This window comes from Lissotriton helveticus, chromosome 1_1 (assembly GCF_964261635.1).
Source record: "Lissotriton helveticus chromosome 1_1, aLisHel1.1, whole genome shotgun sequence".
NCBI lineage: Eukaryota > Metazoa > Chordata > Amphibia > Caudata > Salamandridae > Lissotriton > Lissotriton helveticus.
This window is the reverse complement of record NC_136057.1, coordinates 2067145626-2067167204: the sequence shown is the minus strand read 5'-3', so window position 1 is coordinate 2067167204 and position 21579 is coordinate 2067145626. Positions and strand designations below refer to the sequence as shown.

The 21579-nt window shown below is 42.3% G+C and overlaps 1 protein-coding gene across 1 annotated transcript in view; it reads left to right on the top strand.

The window, feature by feature from the left end:
* The first annotated feature begins 1924 nt into the window (after positions 1-1924).
* The window catches only part of AK5 (adenylate kinase 5), a 2677990-nt gene continuing 2658335 nt past the window's right edge, over positions 1925-21579 (top strand). The window contains exon 1 of the mRNA XM_078645236.1: positions 1925-2127. Coding sequence (XP_078501362.1) covers positions 2068-2127 — 60 coding nt within the window. The 5' untranslated portion in view covers positions 1925-2067. The remainder of the gene's footprint in view (positions 2128-21579) is intronic.

Genomic DNA, 21579 nt, shown 5'->3' with positions numbered 1-21579 from the left:
ATAAAATTATGTAATTATAGAGAACTTTAGAACTAGGCATGTAGGTCTGTATGACATTTTTTTAATTATGCAGAACTGTATAATTGCCACAAGGTTTTAGATCTTTATCTCGCTCGTGTTCGCAAGGATATTTAGGAAAATAATTTTCATTTTTAAGAATTTTCAATTTTTGGGGAACACCATCATTGTGCCGTTCAGGACCAAGATAAACTTTACACCACTCAGTGCAGTCTGTGTGATACAGCTCAATGTTTCCACAGCAATGTGATTGTTGCCTTGGTTACTCATGGCCTTAACGATAAAATGTAAGGATTTCTTAATTCTGGATAATGTCCTTTTGAGCAAATGTTAAATATTAACAAAGTGTTTTATATACCACTTCATCCGTTTCTAAGCGCTGTTAGCATATATTACGATTATCGATTTTAATGACACACACCTTCCCGTTGTAGCTAGGCAGAGGAGTCAACCCTTATGTCCAGGCAGGGAGCTGCGCAACTCTCCCAGCAGAAATAGAAGAGGAACTCATTCTTTAAAAAATATATATAAAAACATTTAATCATTCATCTTTTTCACACAAAAAACTGTGGCGGAATTCCTCTTTAAAAAGGAAAGATTCCTCTTGAAAATAGCACAGGATCCAAGCCACTAAAAAGGGAGAAACGTGCTTAAAAAAAAAACTATTTTCCTTAAAAATAGTCTTTTTTTTAAAAACGTCGAAGCAATGACTTAAAAATAGCGGGGGCATCATATCTCATGTCTATTTAAGGTCCAAATTATACTCCTCACGCAAATCTGTACCTTTTTGGAGAGCCCATATCAACGTTGACAGTGCAGCGCTTTCCTTCAAAGCTGAGTGAAGGCGCTAGCTGTGTGCTCGTCTTGGGAGCACTGATCTGTGTGTCCGTGAGGCAAGGGGCAGCAACAGACAAGTGCGACAACTCTTCTGACCTACCCCCGCGAGGGCAGTTCAGGGACTCCTGCTGCTGTGTGTGTGTAACGTAAGAGGCACTCAGGCAGACTTACGCAGCGAAGCGTAAGGCTGGCAGCGCCCGGCGACAGCTGACGCTGAGTGAGTAATGTCACGGATGACGCCGGGTGTGCAGTGCAGTGCGATGGGCTTACGGATGCCGAAGCTCTTCTTGGAATGATTGGAGGTTAGGAGGCAGCGTTGGTGCTTCTTGCGTGCTTTTCACTCTCTTCAAAGGATGTCCGTGCATCAAAAGCCCCACAAGAGTAGTAGACTGAACTTTAAGTATAATAATTATAGGTACTCTTCATGGCATCGAGCTCACACCCTCGAATGGTCTTCGGTAGTATTGTTTCCTGTAGAATTCTATTTCCTGCTTATAAAACGCATGTCTCGGTCAGTAGCAGCAAAGTGAAAGTCGGAGAGTTGGAGGCGGTAACCTGTTGAGATCATCTCATGCTGACAGTGTCCGACTCCCAAATATTCGCTCGTGTCCTATGTATGCTATGCCATCTATACTACCTAGCAGGAATGTTGCTAAAAGTCAAAGCTAGCCAAATAGTTAAGGAAATGCAGAACATTCTGTAAAAGTAATGGGAAACCATTTTTTATCTTGAAACTGTTTTTAACCGACAGTCTTTTATTCCTAATCATAGATGAGTGGGAGTAATTCAGGGACTGAAGCAGCAGCGTTTTCCGAACAAGATAAATCCCAGCGTATTATCTATACAGAAGTGGCATCTCCCTCGGCCAATCAGAGTTGGCATCGTGGTATCCAATGGGAGCAGGCTGCTGAGCCCGTCCTGCCGGGAATAGCTCGCGGTTCATCGCTGCAGGCTGGGATCTGTTCACACAGCGTGTATGGAGTAGAAAGGGGAGGGGCGAGGCTGGATCTAGCGCTCAACCATCCCTCGGATCTGGGCGGCCGCTGAGCAACACCCGGTGCACGAAGCGCGTGCCTCCTACCCCTCTCACCGCGTGCAAGCGGCTGCTGCACTCACACTCAAGGGAGGCGACGATTAAAAGCGAGCACCACGGAAAGTGCACAAGAATCTGCAGAAGTGTCCTCTGACGTGCCCTACCGGCCATCCGAAGTCATGAATGTCAACGACGCAAAGGAATACCTGGCGAGGAGAGAGATCCCCCAGCTGTTTGAGGTAAGCGTGGTTGTAGGTTTGTGCCACCTGTGGTACCTGTGAGTGACAGTCACCGAGATGCATAAGCAATGCGATCACAAGGATGTGCGATGGAATGCTGAGGAGTTACTTGCAGCACTGTCATTGTACTAGCCTAATGCCAACCCCAGATGTGCAGATACAGTTGTTTTACAAGATGCAGATTTGTTACGGGTACATCGGGGTTTGGACATTTACTCGACTGCTAAATTTAATATTTCAGTTGCATCAAGCAACGTGGTATATGCTGCGTAATGGTGCATTTTTTGGGTTCTGTTGTGGATTCTTTTGACTAGAACAAATTCACGTGTTTATTTTCTGAGGGGCACACGTGGGCCTGTGTAAATACAACAAACAGATGTTTATAACTAAGTCCTCTAGATAATTTATGGAACTGGTGCAGATGAACATCCTCACACTCCAAGAGAGCACACATGTCTGTTATTAGCCGTTCTTCTTGCATAAGAAAGAATTTGAACATCCACATTCCCCAATTTTCTTTTGTTCACGCCACCAGCTTCCCGAACTTTCTTTTTAGTTCTGACATGTTAAATCACACTGGAAGAAAGCATATCTGCGGTCTAAGAAAGCGAGTCTTGCAAAAGTACCATCTCCTAGCCAACAAGCACCTCTTATCTACGCAGCATCACTGTAAGGACATGCATAACCAATGTAACAGCATTCCCGGCTTGTCCCTCAAAAGCCACGCAGGTGGAGGGATAGCGAGGGGGTCGCGGTGGTATCATCACCCCCGTGAACATGCAGGCTCGTCTGTCCTGCTGCGGTACGGGATGTTGGCTCGTCCCCTAAGACCGTATGCACTGGTGTAAACGGAGGAACACGAGCTCCCCGTCCAGTTCTCTCGTGCTGCACCTGTTCGCTGGAGTGATTTGGGGATGACGTCGCACCGCGCGCACACGGATGAGACGCCAGGATCAGGCTGGGAGTGGCTTTCTGCCTCTCCACAGGTGTGGCGCGCGCCGCAGCCAACGGCTCCTCAGAGAAGTAAAAGCCCACACCTGACGCCGCCTGGGCATTACTATCCTCCAATTAGCGAGAATAAGCAGTTACTTGGTGGCCGCGAGGGCCTCCGTCTTCGCACCCGAGCCGAGCGATGTCCGTTCGTCTCCAAGGAGCGGAGGAGCCATTGCACGCTTAACCTGTTACGGAATTCCAAGTGCCTCGATTTTTGTAGCCTAACGCGGTGCTCCGCTTTTCGGGACTGAGGTCGCTATAGATTGTATTGCATCCCACGTTACCGGCTGCTCTTCTAAATGTTGCCAGTGTATCTGGAACGGGATACGCTAGATTAGAATAGGGAGTACCCTGTAAGAAAAGTTATTTAATGCATCTATCGGGAATCTTTCAAGAAGCCACAATAAGTCATCATACACTTTAATGTGTATTTGTAATGCACGTGCTCAGCGAGGTTATGTTGGTGCTAATTACAAGCTCGTGCTCCTCGATTTACCGAAGCTGAGAGATTGAAACGGTTAAGAGGATGTAGGGATTGAAACCTGCGAATGTAGAGCAATGCATTGAGGGGTAGAATTGTCTCGGGAGGTAAAGTTTTAGTGGCAAGACACATTCCGTTCACACAAAAAAGATACAATAAACCCGATTAGGTAACAACAAAAATAGCCCAAAAGAAGAAAAAAAAGATGCTTCACACACAGCAGCTAAAAGAGACACGCGCCTTCTCTTTATTAACCGTACCCCAGAACCCGCACACCGAAGATGTAATGGAAAAAGCACATCAGGCACCAGTTATGTATTTAAGTTCACAGAAGATCTTCCCTTTCAAGCTGACCCCTACAAAACCTTTTTATGAGAACTGCGTGTAATCTGTGCTGGAAAAATACTTCCGCTGCCAAGGAAGGTTGCCTACACTCATATTAGAAAAACCCAGTCTTTTTTATTAATGAAGTGTCCTTATAATAGTCACCCATGCTTCCCTTCTTTACTATGTGACGCAGTTTAATGATAAACCTGGCTTTTCAAAAGGAACTTGCATGGGATGTGAAGTTCAGATTGAACTAGCATGTCTAACCATCTGTATAGACAGAAATGCCCTGTACATTTCAATTTGCACCTGATCACGTTGCTTTTTCAGAGGAATCGGAAGGCTTACTTACGGACACTGCCATTCACAATTATAGGCTTCAAAATCCACTTCATCATGATCCAAGTAACATGAATGCAGACTCCTCCTAGGTGAATCCATTATCATTCCATGGACTGATTTCAACACATGCTTTAGTTTTTCTTCTCATAACCTATTGAAAATATCTGCATTTGAACCCCTGTGCCTCAGCTAAGTTAAAATGCACAATGTCCCTTGAACTTTACCACTTGGGGGTGGTTCCAGATTACTGCGAGTTTAGGAAAATCTAGGTACAAGTCAAGCTATATTTACACATTGGGAATGCACAAGAAATCTGCTGAAGAGGAGATTGAAAAGTGTTGGAGTTACAGCCATAGAGCCTGAAATATGAACTTTTAAAAAGTAGAAGTGCAAAGTGATAGAAGAAACACAGGGGCATATTCTCAAAAACTTATCGCCGATTTATCGGCACTTTAGCGCTGCAAAGGGGGCAACAGATTTTTCGCTTTATTCTACAGCCGGTCCAAACTGCCGATATCGTCAGTATTCCAGCAATAGCTGCCGCAAAAAACATTGCCACGGATGAGAGCGACAACTAACGCTAATGATATGCAGAGTAGGCATTCCCGTGCTAAAACACCAAAAAACACCACTTCGCGATATTCTCAGCAACCAGCCAGATCTGCGTGAAATCCAAAAACAGGTGATAAGGCGCGTTGGCAGCAAGGATTCAACACCTTCCTTTTACTGGTGTTAAGCAGGATTACAACCTGCAGTATGAAAGGGAGCCCAGCCCAGAGCCACATCTGGAGACCAACACATGTCATGGAGCTACTGATCATGCAGCTTGGAGACCCAAGAGGGCCACAACACCCACCGCCACCACCCCCAGGTCCCCCCCGTACCCCTTCTCCGTACTACCACAGAGGCAGCGTAGAACAAGACAGCTGACCTTCTGAAAATGGCATGGCCCCTCAGCCACACAATAGCAGAATGCGGGGAGAGGTGGGAACCAAGTATGCGAGACCCCGAGGTCCCAGGCTACTCCTCTTGGGGCTTGTGGGGTTCTGGTTGTCCTCTGTACTTGCTCCGGCTACCTCCCTGGTGCTTTGCAGTTGTTTTTTGTTGCCGCTTTTTTAGTGATTTTTCCCGCCTGACTTGTGGGACTTGCAGGCCTAGTGCTGCTTATCGCTGAATTTATATCGCAGTTGGGCCCAACACAACTTTTTTCACATTCAGGTTTAGATTTTTATCACCCTCCTGGTAATTTTATCGCAGACATTTGACGTGTTATCGGGAAACTACTGCATGTTACTGCCATGTTGTGAATACAACGTTAACACAGTTATTTCCCCGCGATAGACGGCGATATAAATAATTGCGTTAACCTATTTTTGCGATGATTATCGCACGTTCTTGATAATATCCCCCAAGGTGTAGAAAAGAGTGAGTCTTCAAAGGAATCGGGATTGAAAGAGCTGACACAAATATATGTTTCAGAAGAGACTTTAAAGTAATATCCATTGTTGCAGTCGCAAAAACAAACTGGAAAATTTGAAAGGGAAAAGAGATTGGGGTGGACATTATAGAGAATCTAGAGTGTTCGTAAAAGTGAGCATTTACAAAAATGTGCAGTATTATTGAAAATGCAAAAGAAAGTAATCAAATGCTACAGTAAGCGAGTGGGGTGCCACTCGCTTACTGACTGCCTGGTGTTGTCCCCCTGCTTGAAGCATCAGCGCGACTGGAGTCGCTGACCACCCCGCCTTGAACCGCGGAACCGGCTGGGAGCTTGTCAAGACCTCGTGGCCGCAGAGGAGGGTGAGGCGCCGGCCCCGGGACTGCGAGGACCAGCATTCACCAACTCCAGCTGGTCCTCTTCCCGTGTGTAGCCGCGCCCCCTCCCAGTGCCACGCCTCCATTGACAGCCACACCTCATAATCCGACCCAGGGCACGCGCCTCGCGGGACGCAGCTCGGGGCGAAGACCGGGCAAAGAGCGGGCCGTTTGAGGCCGTTCGAGAACGTGCGAGTCCGGTCCGGCCCACCCCCCTAAGCTGAACCTTTTGGTCGTCCCAATACAGGTATTACCTATCTTCATTGAATATTCTTATCACTGATAGTTAACATAAAAAGAGCTACCAACGCCTACCTATTGGATAATGACCTTAAAAATGAATACAAGATCTACCAAGCTGAAAAAACCTAATAAGCCAGGTATAGGAGAAACACTACTGGGCCCTATGGACGACTTTTTAGCCAAAGCGAACACATTCATTGACCAAAGCATAAGCTTAATTGAGAGGAGGGTCTCAACGGAACTTGAAATCGCACGTCGATCCTCATTGGGACTATTGGCAACTGCAAAAACCCCCGAAATTCAGCCAGCACCTAGTCAAATCGTGGTGAATGCAAATAGGCTTAGCCTTCCAAATAATGTAAATCTTTCAGCATCACAAATTTCAGTGACTTTTTCAGAAAGTGATCTGGAAAAAACTCCTGATATTTTTCCCGACCCAATGCCTGAAGAAACAGGGCAAATGAGAGGGAGGCGGGAGGGAGCTATAAGGAAAAGGAACGTAAGGAAATCCCCTGAGCATATCGAAAATACCAAAGTAATCAATCACCCAATTTTGGTCGATGACACAAACTTTCCAACACTATCCCATCACTCTATTCCCCCAATAAATAACCCTGTTATAGTACATCATCTACCACACGATCTACAAGATTCTTTAATTCCAGAACCCCGAAGCCCACAGCAATCAGGTAGAGAGCGAGAACTAGCGAGACTAATGAAGGAGATAGCCTCTCTCCTAAATTCTTACATTCGCCCGCTAGAATCTAGACTCATCAATATTGAGAGTCAAGTAACAAAAATCTTAGGCTCTCTTAAATCTATTCCCCCACAATCTCATCCAAAACCACCCCAAAGTTCCTCGATTACTCTCCCTGTAACTAAAAAATCAGTTACCTTACCTTCCGCACAGACTAAAACGCAATCTACATCAACCACTTCAACAGTAGCTAACTTTCCGGTCGTACAAAAACCAGCTCCCAAGCCTTTGACTATTTCCTTACAAACTAGTTCCCAATTAACCCCGACAGTAACTACCCCAACCATAAGTCCACCTGTCCCTAGTACCCCTGCCGCAACAAACACAAATCCCCCAAAAAGCGCCCCTGGAAGGCCGATAGATCAAAGACCTACTTTAAATATGCCACCTGAGGCATCCCCATACGTGGTAGTCATGACAGGGGTACCAGAACTTACAGGAGAGGGAATAGAGCCCAACTGGTCCCTACAGAATAAGGTTCAGCATTGGTTGAATACAAATCGCCCAGTTCCGCCCCACTGGAACAGTAAAATAGCGTCAGTATGTCGGACCCAGTGGGTAGGTTATAGGAAAAAAAACCTCCGAGGTGATTGCGTTGTAATTACGTTTGAGGATCCCAGTATGGCCGAATACCTCTGCTCCCGGGAATTTAATATCACCCCGGGAGGGATTGCAACTAGATCACTGTCCTATTTCTACCCAAAAAGGTACAACAACCACAACCATACTCGCCACACTGATAACTTTTGGCGGAACCCAATTCCGCATCCGTGGGAGCTTGAGGCTGTAGGACCAAGGATACCATCGCATTACAGCTGTAACGATGATTCTTGGTGGTTAGCAAATCGAAATCCCCAGCAGAGAGAAGTACCTTGGCAGGTTGTGGGCCCACAAAACAGATCCAGAACTTGGGAGCAGTGGGAGAGACCCCACCTTCAACCATTTGGGTCTATCTATAGAGATAACACTAATGGACAAAATTGGCGAGGTATTTCGACCACAAACAGGTTCAGTGGACTGGAAATGGTCGATTGACTAAAAATCAAAAGTCCGGAGGCCCCACGAATAATTCCGGATCTGCGTACTTCCCCTCCCGCCCCCCCACAAACGAAAAATATTGCCTTAGATAACACATCTACTCAGATTTCGATAGTTTTCTGGAATGTGGCAGGTCTCAGAAAGAAAATTGAGGATGGTTCTGTTGCCGGCTTCTTGAAGCACACACAAATCATTTGCCTTCAAGAGACTTGGGCAACGACCCCCCTTCATCTTGCGGGGTACAGGACATTTACATCTCCTGCCCTTCCCAGTACTTCAGGTAGACCCAAAGGAGAATTGGTAATCTACCTGGCAAATACAATTGCTGACTTAAAGATCTATAAGGCTGATCTATTATTGAATTTCCAGATTCTCACTATCACAATTGGTAAAAATCCTCCCATCACGTTAATTAATATATATAACAATCTAGAGGAAGATGCATTTTTAGCCGTTCTTTTACGAATCAAAGAAAAAATAGTCGAACATTGTTATCCCAAACAGAACAAAGAAAATTCCCATTTAATTTGGGGAGGAGATTTTAACCTGCACCCCTGCTCCAACAACCTCAACTGTGGATTGGTAGATGAACACGATAATCCCCTTGTCCACTTTATACACTCAGCAGTGGGGCTCGCCATGAATAGAACACTCTCTGACTTGGACTTGCAAATTATAAACCCCACAGAAGAGCTTAATAACAGGCTGGAACCCACCTACAGAGGAAGGGGCCATGAAACTACTGTGGACTATGTAATTGTGACAGAAGGATTGAAAGATCAAATTAACAGCATGTTAATCCTGGAAAACAATCTCAGTGATCATTCTGCATTAAGTTTAAAAGTCCAAATAACCCGACAAAGGTCACCGATGGCAACTATAGCAAATATGCTAGACCAGAATAGGCTCCAACTGAGTAAAATGAACGGATTTACGATAAAATGGGAAAAAGTGGACCCCAATATTCTTACAAAGCGGCTAGTAACAACCACTTATAGTAACATCTTGATTTGTCTTGATCCAAACACAGAGCCTAAGCAAATCTTGGAAAACTTCAACCAAATAATAGAACAAGTTAAAAATCTGCTAACCAATATACCCATACAAAACAAGAAATCCTCTACAGGTTGGTTTAATCGAGACTGTACCAAAGCGCAGACCAACTTGAGGAAAGCACTCAGAAATCCAATCAGAGATAAAACCACTATTCAAGCTCTTCGACGCGAGTATAACTCTGCTAGAAGCACAAGGAAAAAAGACCTAAAACAATCCTTGTGGAAAGCCCTGCATTTGAGTGCACTCCAGAAAGACAGCCAGGCTTTCTGGAAAATAGTCAAATCTCCTCTGCTAACCGATTCCAACGCGCCAAAAATCGATGTAGCTATTGATGAGGATACGTGGGTGAACCATTTCTCTAAAATCTTCAAACAGCAATCTAACACCGAAGATCATGAGTCCTTTTTTAACCCAGTTATCTATCCCATACAATTGGAGGTAGACCTGCAGGACTTTGAAATGGCGCTTTCCTCAAGTAAATCCGGAAAAGCCCCCAGCCCTGACGGGGTCCCAGTTGATTTATTTAAGCACCTTCCTGAACTCTGGATACCGATAATTACAAGAGTTTGCATAGCAACATCGAAACTCGGCCTGCTAGATTCGTGGTCTTCTTCCATCATGGTCCCAATCTATAAGAAGGGAGATCGACAAGATCCGAAGTGCTATCGCCCAATCTCCCTTCTTGACTCTTTGGGCAAACTAGTCGGCAGAGTTCTTCTCGGAAAGCTACAACAGTGGGTAGAAGACAAAAACATCCTCTCGCACCTACAGTTTGGCTTTAGGGAGGGCTTTGGAACCATCGAGCAGGCCCTAAATCTAAGCCTGCTTACATCTAAGTACACCCATGCTAAACCTGGCGCCATTTACATGGTATATGTGGACTTGTCCTCCGCTTTCGATTGCGTCTCACACGCAAAGCTTTGGTCACTGTTGAGCACCATGGGGGTTGATCCCCCCCCCTTTTGGATTTTCTAAGGGAGCTCTACAGCAAAGCTACCGCGAGAGTGAGGTATGGGACAAGAGGAGAACTGACGGCACAATTCAGCGTAGAGCGAGGAGTGAGGCAAGGCTGTGTCCTCGCCCCCTTCCTCTTCTCACTCTACACCAACGGACTAGAAGAGGCTATGATGAGGGGGGAAGGACCTTCCAAGAGCAAAAGATCGCTTGATCCCAGCGCTACTCTACGCTGACGATGCAGTCATTTTAGCACGAACACCCATCGAACTGCAGAAATCTCTGTCTAAATATGCAGATTTCATGGGTGCCTTGGATTTGCACGTCAATATCAAAAAAACTTTTGTTATGGTGGTTGGTGGACCAAAAAAAGTATCCAAGTCCATCTTTCTGAACAATCAAAAAATTGGAAAAACCTCACAATACCCTTACCTAGGCGTAATGATAGATGACGCCCTGAATTGGAAGGCGGCAGTTGAGGCCAGGAGACATCTATTCAAACGTGCAATTATGGCACTGATTAAATTCTCTAACAAGCTTGGAAAAAGACCGCCAGCAGAACTATTACAGATATATGCTGCCAAATGTCAATCTATAGCACTATATGGTGCAGGGATCTGGGGTCATACTTCCATCTGCTCCATACAAAAAGAAGAAAACATTTTCTTAAGATTCCTTTTATCAACTCCACGGGGCACTTCCATCTATGCCTCACATATGGAACTGGGAATCTCATATATCGAAGATCTAATTAAAATTCAACCATTGATGTTATGGAGGCGAGTATGGCTGTCGGAAAAAAACAATCTGACCAAAAGCATCTTACAGGATATTATGGGTTTGGACTACGCCAATAAAATAGTTTGGCTCTCCTATGTAAGACATTTTTTTACCGACTTAGGGTTACCACAATACTACCATGAACCAGAAAACCTAAAAAACATCTCAAAAAAAGATCTGAAGCGAACTGCGTTGAGCCACCTGGAATCCCTGAGACTGTCTGCATCAATTGCAAAAAAATCTGTCATGCACGCAATTATGACGCAGCAGGCCCCAAAAATGCAGCTATATTTGATTCTAGAGATCTCAACATACGAAAAGATGCTCCTCACCAGGTTCAGAATGAACCTTTTTTTCAGGCTAGTGACATTTCCGGAAAAAAACAACTGGAATACACAGATGGACTTATGTCCATGCGACGGCCTTTCCACACAGTCCACCATCCACACAATACTGTTCTGTAAGTTTTTCCATCCCCATCGAAAAATATGGCTCATTCCCCTATTAAAAAAATGGGGTCATAGACAATGCCGCCCAGCAATGCTGGCATAACAACATTTGGACTCTGAATCCACCGTGTATCATGTACTAAACTTTCTTAAATGTATTATAAGACACAGAAATAACCTTTAAAAATGTAGCGCCTATCTAAATTTTACGTAAACCATTGATATTTTCTATTTTCATTTTTTAAACTGTATAAACATATTGTATTTTTCTCCTCTACATGATTGTTTGTATTGCTATGTCATCTTTTATGGTTTTTGCAAATGCTAAAAAAACCGAATAAAGATTATATTATTATTATTAATCAAATGCTCCATTTGTTTAGTAATATGGGAAAATGTTACCTATCGGCATTCCTTTAATGCATTTCACTCAATTTGTATTTTCACCTTGGGTTTCCCAGTGATCAGATAAAAGAGTCTCACGGTGGATACGGTTTTGTATATAAAGTAGATTGACCCCAGTCCACGTGGGCAGAAAAGGGGTTTTCCATGTGAGAATATATCCCATTAATCAGAGTCATGGTGGCCAGGTGGCATTGTGTCTGTCAGTGAAGAGATTGTAAGACTTTCATGTATTTTTTGTGAAGATGAACTCTGGAGCCTGTGTGGGTAAGAGTGGTGGGGAGGGGTGAGGGGGCTCGACAGACGACGAGGGAAAAATTGCTGTAGTCTGTCGAGTTCCCCACCCCACTGTTCTTACATGCACTGCACTTATGTCACAATGGAAATTAAGAGGGCTTAATAGATGTTATTCATGTTGTCAACTTGAGAAGAAATCCCTATAATGGTAGCAAAACATAATGAGGGAATGCCTCAAGAGGTACAATGCAGTGTAGTGATCTTGTATACAAGAAACGAGTGCCAATGCAAACATTAGTATTCTTTAAGGGTGATATAGAGTGAAGCTTGAATGATAAAGGCATTTTACTATCTCAGATTTGGTTGGGTAGGGAAGCTTGGGTCCATAATATGTGGCCAGAGGTCACTGGGCAAGAGTTCAAGCACAAATGATTGTTGACTCAATTATATTAAATTAAGTTTGAGTAAATCAGAGTTCGCTCCGAAGTGGACTGCTTATAGAGCGAAACTTGGGCTGAAGAAACCAACGATCTTAATCAGAGGAAAGGTGTACTGTACAAAACACCTATTCAGCCATTTAATTATAATATATAGTATTCATTCCCATCTAAGGGTACCATATTAAATTGGTTACTGAAGAATACCTAAACCACATTTTGAGTCAGTCAATATAGCAATTTAAGAAATGGCAACAACAATATCGTGAATAAAACACATTCAACATTTTCATATGACACTTACATTACAAACCTATAAATACAATTTCATGAAATAATCTGACTGTTAATTTTTAGCTAAGGGATATCCAATATATTCACAACTCATTCTTTTTAAAACATCCCACTAACACATCGCTAACAGGTAAACACATATGAGCTTGATCTCAATTGTGTACAACCGTATATAATCATTCCTTATCAATGAAAACCATTTGCCAGTCTGGCTGTCATTGCATCTTTAAAAGATCAATGTTATTTTACCAATTTTCCTTCTTTTAGTTTAGAGTGTTTTCTTTGTTAAATATATGTTAAGTGTATTGATTTCAATCTATCTCTCACTCTAGTCATATCACTCTCTTAACCCTGCTGTGTTAACCTTATACCCATATATCACTTTTGCATCTGAAGCAATACAGTGACATATGCCAAAATTGAGATGTTTAATATTAGGACTTTAGGGGGCACTCTACACCAACGGACTAGAAGAGGCTATGATGAGAGGGGGGAAGGACCTTCCAAGAGCAAAAGATCGCTTGATCCCAGCGCTACTCTACGCTGACGATGCAGTCATTTTAGCACGAACACCCATCGAACTGCAGAAATCTCTGTCTAAATATGCAGATTTCATGGGTGCCTTGGATTTGCACGTCAATATCAAAAAAACTTTTGTTATGGTGGTTGGTGGACCAAAAAAAGTATCCAAGTCCATCTTTCTGAACAATCAAAAAATTGGAAAAACCTCACAATACCCTTACCTAGGCGTAATGATAGATGACGCCCTGAATTGGAAGGCGGCAGTTGAGGCCAGGAGACATCTATTCAAACGTGCAATTATGGCACTGATTAAATTCTCTAACAAGCTTGGAAAAAGACCGCCAGCAGAACTATTACAGATATATGCTGCCAAATGTCAATCTATAGCACTATATGGTGCAGGGATCTGGGGTCATACTTCCATCTGCTCCATACAAAAAGAAGAAAACATTTTCTTAAGATTCCTTTTATCAACTCCACGGGGCACTTCCATCTATGCCTCACATATGGAACTGGGAATCTCATATATCGAAGATCTAATTAAAATTCAACCATTGATGTTATGGAGGCGAGTATGGCTGTCGGAAAAAAACAATCTGACCAAAAGCATCTTACAGGATATTATGGGTTTGGACTACGCCAATAAAATAGTTTGGCTCTCCTATGTAAGACATTTTTTTACCGACTTAGGGTTACCACAATACTACCATGAACCAGAAAACCTAAAAAACATCTCAAAAAAAGATCTGAAGCGAACTGCGTTGAGCCACCTGGAATCCCTGAGACTGTCTGCATCAATTGCAAAAAAATCTGTCATGCACGCAATTATGACGCAGCAGGCCCCAAAAATGCAGCTATATTTGATTCTAGAGATCTCAACATACGAAAAGATGCTCCTCACCAGGTTCAGAATGAACCTTTTTTTCAGGCTAGTGACATTTCCGGAAAAAAACAACTGGAATACACAGATGGACTTATGTCCATGCGACGGCCTTTCCACACAGTCCACCATCCACACAATACTGTTCTGTAAGTTTTTCCATCCCCATCGAAAAATATGGCTCATTCCCCTATTAAAAAAATGGGGTCATAGACAATGCCGCCCAGCAATGCTGGCATAACAACATTTGGACTCTGAATCCACCGTGTATCATGTACTAAACTTTCTTAAATGTATTATAAGACACAGAAATAACCTTTAAAAATGTAGCGCCTATCTAAATTTTACGTAAACCATTGATATTTTCTATTTTCATTTTTTAAACTGTATAAACATATTGTATTTTTCTCCTCTACATGATTGTTTGTATTGCTATGTCATCTTTTATGGTTTTTGCAAATGCTAAAAAAAACGAATAAAGATTATATTATTATTATTAATCAAATGCTCCATTTGTTTAGTAATATGGGAAAATGTTACCTATCGGCATTCCTTTAATGCATTTCACTCAATTTGTATTTTCACCTTGGGTTTCCCAGTGATCAGATAAAAGAGTCTCACGGTGGATACGGTTTTGTATATAAAGTAGATTGACCCCAGTCCACGTGGGCAGAAAAGGGGTTTTCCATGTGAGAATATATCCCATTAATCAGAGTCATGGTGGCCAGGTGGCATTGTGTCTGTCAGTGAAGAGATTGTAAGACTTTCATGTATTTTTTGTGAAGATGAACTCTGGAGCCTGTGTGGGTAAGAGTGGTGGGGAGGGGTGAGGGGGCTCGACAGACGACGAGGGAAAAATTGCTGTAGTCTGTCGAGTTCCCCACCCCACTGTTCTTACATGCACTGCACTTATGTCACAATGGAAATTAAGAGGGCTTAATAGATGTTATTCATGTTGTCAACTTGAGAAGAAATCCCTATAATGGTAGCAAAACATAATGAGGGAATGCCTCAAGAGGTACAATGCAGTGTAGTGATCTTGTATACAAGAAACGAGTGCCAATGCAAACATTAGTATTCTTTAAGGGTGATATAGAGTGAAGCTTGAATGATAAAGGCATTTTACTATCTCAGATTTGGTTGGGTAGGGAAGCTTGGGTCCATAATATGTGGCCAGAGGTCACTGGGCAAGAGTTCAAGCACAAATGATTGTTGACTCAATTATATTAAATTAAGTTTGAGTAAATCAGAGTTCGCTCCGAAGTGGACTGCTTATAGAGGGAAACTTGGGCTGAAGAAACCAACGATCTTAATCAGAGGAAAGGTGTACTGTACAAAACACCTATTCAGCCATTTAATTATAATATATAGTATTCATTCCCATCTAAGGGTACCATATTAAATTGGTTACTGAAGAATACCTAAACCACATTTTGAGTCAGTCAATATAGCAATTTAAGAAATGGCAACAACAATATCGTGAATAAAACACATTCAACATTTTCATATGACACTTACATTACAAACCTATAAATACAATTTCATGAAATAATCTGACTGTTAATTTTTAGCTAAGGGATATCCAATATATTCACAACTCATTCTTTTTAAAACATCCCACTAACACATCGCTAACAGGTAAACACATATGAGCTTGATCTCAATTGTGTACAACCATATGTAATCATTCCTTATCAATGAAAACCATTTGCCAGTCTGGCTGTCATTGCATCTTTAAAAGATCAATGTTATTTTACCAATTTTCCTTCTTTTAGTTTAGAGTGTTTTCTTTGTTAAATATATGTTAAGTGTATTGATTTCAATCTATCTCTCACTCTAGTCATATCACTCTCTTAACCCTGCTGTGTTAACCTTATACCCATATATCACTTTTGCATCTGAAGCAATACAGTGACATATGCCAAAATTGAGATGTTTAATATGAGGACTTTAGGGGGCACTAGTAAAATTTTGAAACCCTTAATGGCAATGGAAGAACAACACCAAGAGATTAAGTGAGACCGATAATGAAATTGTGGAATGGATTTAGCATCTGTTCATTTAGTATACATCCAAACAAGTAACAAGACAACACATTTAATGTATTCAATTCTGTTCCACAAAATATGAGAATATGTACATTACTCAGGAGTGGTCTGTGGTAAGCAGTGAAAAACAAAAAAATACCACTTAAACCTAAAATTGTGACACCAAAGCAATTAATTACCATTTCTATTAGGCATTTGTCCACTGGGAGAACCGGGTGGAGTTTATTCCTCATGCTGGATGGAAACCCACTTGAGGATGAACAAAGTGTCCCTGACTTTCCACAGACATCTGATCTGTTTTGTTGCTTTACACTACAGGAACTTAGGGGCCCATTAGGATAGCGGGCGGACTTTTTCCGCCCGCCATCCCGACGTAAAACGTGACTGCCCGCCATAAGGGCGGCGGTCCGTGGGGGCCATTAGGATGCGCTCGCCGCAATACTTAAAATGCACATTGTGCACTTCAATGCACAACGTGACAGGCACCGTGTGGTGCCTGTCACATCGTACAGTGAAGTGCAGGGGGGTACCATAGGTACCCCCCATGTGCACGCCCCTCCCCCCGGAGTCCCTGGGGCCCGTGGCGGCAACGCATGTCCCCGCCTTCACCCTAATATGGCTGTCAGCGTCTAACAGACACCGCCAACATATGAAACCCTTTTCCACCCGGTCAACGAGTTGACTGGGCGGAAAAGCGGCGGATGGTCTTTCCGTCCGCCGCGGTCGCCCCCGCAATAGTAATATGGCCGTGGGGAAATGGCTGGCGGGTGGGGAAGGATGTCGGGCAGATTGCCACCGCCCGCATGGCGGTGGCGATCCGCACAACATCCTAATGGGGCCCTTAGTGTTGAAAAATAGATTGCCTTCATAACTCAGTTAAAACAATGAGTCTTTAACCAACAATGAATAGAGTGTAATACACATTTGTAGCCAGATGCGAGGCCTTTTTTTTATCTGTCAGAAGATAATTCCTTTCCTGAACTTTTCAGTGGACTGAAGCCATTTTGGTTAACCATCCAAGATACTGTAGTATCCAATTATTTTTCTAAGCATTTAAAGTCTCGTTAGTCTGTTATCATTTGTGTTTTTTCATTTTCCTTTAAATGGCCGACAGCTCTTGTAAAGACTTTTGAAAAGAGATTGTTCTCGGTAAACTAGTAAACATTAACCCAATGTGCTTTGAAGCAATTTTATTGTCTTTCTATGTCACTATAGTATATTGGTATCCACAGGATGTTTAAATCAGGGCCTATCTCCTTGTTTACTGTGACTAAAGATTTAATAAACACATATATCATGTGGCTGCTGTGGATGTCAGTTAAAAGATGGGCTTATTGGGAGTGGAGTAAACGTTTGTTTGATTTCATATGCATTTAGTGGTTAGTACATGTGAAAATCTCACATCATCATGCAAATATACTGACGTGGCTGCAATGTGCCATTATTTAGTTTTACAGAAACCGTAAAATCAAAAATTCATAAATATGGTGGGTAATTTCCAGTTTGACTTGGAATTTCGAAGGCATTTTGTTTATCCCTCGTATGTACATACCATCTTGCGTTCTTTCTAGTTGCCTAGTATTGCATTTGTATTCAGTGAGTTTGTATTGAAGCTTTCAACTTTAGTCTTTTCTTTAGAAATGGTGATAAGTCCCATGTGGGTATTAGGTTGAAGGAGGAATTCAGCTCAGTCCCGACAAACATGGCTGCATACTTCTTCTTAATTGCGCCTGTTCGCACACTGGCGCCATCTTCCGTGCCCCAGGGCGGAAGATGGCATTAGCACAAGTGGCTCAAAGGACCTCACAGGGAGCCCCCGATGGAGCCCCGAATTCTCCCAGAAAAGTTATAGACACAAATTCATCTATAACTCGCAAGTGTGCAAACAGGCGCACTTAAGAAAAAGGGTAAGTGCACAACTTACCCATGCACGTTACGACCTAATAACATGCATTCCCGTGGTCCTGAAGAAAGCTCGCTGACCCGATGGGCATATATTGGCTGAAATATGTCGACCAGCTATGATTTTGAACAGGTGTGATAGAACAGTAGCTCTACTATCTCTGCAGCGCCAGCTTGCTGTTACATTTACCCCATCCTAGACACAATAAAACTAAGATCTACAGATGGAGGTAATTTTAATGACACTACACTTTCACTTTTTCTAATCACGACTATAAATACCAGTCGGTCTTCCTCCAGGTGGAGGAAAGCTATACCAGGACCAGATGATGATGCTTTTCACGTACCCTACCAAGCAGAGAACCAAGAAATACCGCACCCACGGTTAATTCGTGAATGAGGGTTCTTAAGGTGACCAGAACCTGGTAACACACAGGACAAGTGATTCGCTCCCCTTTGATTGCACCCCCATTAGCAACGGTAGCCATTAAATCTAGTTGTGGCTCAGTTAACAGTGATACACTCGAGGATTCTTACACACCATATGGGTTTTCAACATGATCAATTATAATTGGTGTACATTCAGGCACTCTGCTGGAATTAGTGGGAATGTCCAATTCCCCACACCCTGCACAACATTCATTAAAGTCTTGAGCACGCCGCTTATGAGAACTGTATGTGTGTGTGATACTAGGATACCCCAGGTACTTAGCTGTTAGTACAAAAACTGCTTAATTAACCCACCTGTATTACCACAATGAGCCACTGTGATGGCACTGGATTATGTACCAGATATATGAAACGCATACTAGCACAGGGAATAACATCTGCACTATACACTCTAAGATAACAATGCCCGGCACCAAAACGTTTACATTTGCCAAGTCATGCATAAATTGTTTTTAAATCACTTACATTATGTTGACTTCAAGTCCCAGAATATTTCCTAGTAGGCAGGATGGGTGTTTGTAGATAAATCAAAACTGAAACAGGACTCCCTGACAGAGAGCAAGACTCCTTGGAGTTGAAACGCGTTGGTGTTTGCTAATCGCTATTAAAGTGTGCCTGTTACTGGAAGTCTGTTGTGCAGCGGTATTCTTTCTACTTTTTGTGTAAAATCAATCAGAGGATCTGGTCTACCCCCACCTATAGCACTGACAGCAGTGTGCACTGCAGGATCATTCTGACTGCCTTCTATTCTGATATATACATATTCACGGAAAAAAAACACAGGTTACAGGAAGGTTATAGTTAGGCTGACAGTTCACTTGTACAAAACCTGTGAAATTCAGCCGTGCTAACTATAAATTGCACCCCACAATGCACTGCTTATGAAGTCACATGTTACATCACTCAAGACATGCTCAGTGACATCACTGATGACATCTCAAATGACATCACTGATTACATCATCCACAGAATCTTTGATGCACCCACTCACACTCCCAAATAACCTTTCATACACCCACTCCAACTTTCACACTACCCTTCTCAAAACCATAGACTCACCCATACCAGTACTTAGATACCCACTTACTCATTTATAGGTCTACACACACATCTGCTCACTCAACCATACAGCCACTCATGCACCCAAACACTCACTAATACAGTCACTGACAATCATATCCAATCATCCATCCATACAGCCACACACACACCGTCAGACACTCATACAACTACTCACACACCTACCAACCCATGCATATAGTCAATCACACTGCCACTCACTTACCTATATTGTTATACACACACCAACTCACTTTTTCATACAGATACTAACACATACATACTCACCTATACAGTCACTGACACAAGCACACACTCACCCATACAATCACTCTCACAATAACTCACCCACATATACCGTCCCATGTATTCTCCAACAATCCCATATACTTCCTTTGACATATGTAGTTACTCACCCATATACTACTGAGACGTCCATTCACTCATTGACACAGCTATAAGTAAACTCACTCAACTATACAGCCCTTCTCAGACACACTCATGAACCCATACAAGCAGTGAATCACCCATTCACTCTGCCATGTAGGAAGTCACACACATCTTCACCCACCAACACAGAGAGTAATGTACCCATACAGGTACTTAGGCAACCAATCGATAACCCATATAGACACTCATGTACCTACTCGCCAATCCATGCAGGCCACTTATATATCAACTGACAAACTGATACAGACATTCACACAGATTAGTCGTTAACACATGCATTCACTAAGACACGTTTAATCACTCACTTGTAGAGTCACACACACCCACTAAATCATCCATTCAAATACTCATAAACCCACTTATTCTTCATTACACCTTAGTGTATATATATATATATATTTGATTGAAAAGCCCCCCCAACTCGGGGGTTACGACACACGGACTACAAACACCATGAGGCTGCGCGAGCGCCACGCCTACCATGGCAGGTGTTTGAAATAAAGACTGATCGTTATTAAAAAACCTTTGAAATTCACTGAAAAAACCATAGGTTTCAGGCCTTATATAGTTAAGAATTAGCATTTAAAAAACCTTTTAAAATTCACTCAAAAAACTATAGGTTTTAGGGGTGTTATAGTTAGCTCGACATTTCACTCATACAAAACCATTGAAATTGCTCCTATATAGTTAGTTGTACTAACTATATTTCGCGCACCCGCAATCCACTGCTGATGATGTCACATATTACATCATTCATGACATGGTCAGTGACATCACTGATGACATCTCAAATGACATCTCAAATGATATCACTGATAACATCACTGATGACATCATCCAGTGAATGTGGTTTGCTTCGTTATTTAAATATGCATTATATATATAGCAATTTGCATTGAAGAATGAGTGGATATATAAAAATAAATATTTGGATGGAGGATTTAGTAGCAGTGTAATTGACTGTTTACTTGACCAATTTATAGTGTCTCACTAAATTTAGTGGATAGTGACTAAACTGTTTGAATATCTGTATCACTTTGTCAGTTGTTGTGTAAACTGGTTCTCCAGTTGGTTACTAGCTATGTGAAAGTCTGTATTAGTTATTGATTAGTTAACTGAGTATTTGTATGGGAGATTGAATGTGTGTGTGGTTCGGTGGGGGGGGGTGTGACTGCCCAAAATGTGTGAATAGTTGATTCACTAGATATATGAAGTTAAAACTACATGTTCTAACAGTTGTTTGGGTGAGTGAATATCTGTATGGGTGTGGTGATGAGCTAATATATTTCTCAATGGTACATGTCCAACAAACTAGAAAAATAAAAGGCAGTGTATGTGTCTGTTGTTGTATATTAATACGTATACATAAGACTCAATGATCGTGTGAGTGACTGTATGGATAACTTTATACTTGTAATAATGATTTTATAATTCACTAAGTATGACTTACTATCTAAATGAATAGATGAAGTTGTGTTTGTATAAGTGTGTAGCTAAGTAAATATGTAAGTATGATCCATTGTTTGCATAAGTGAG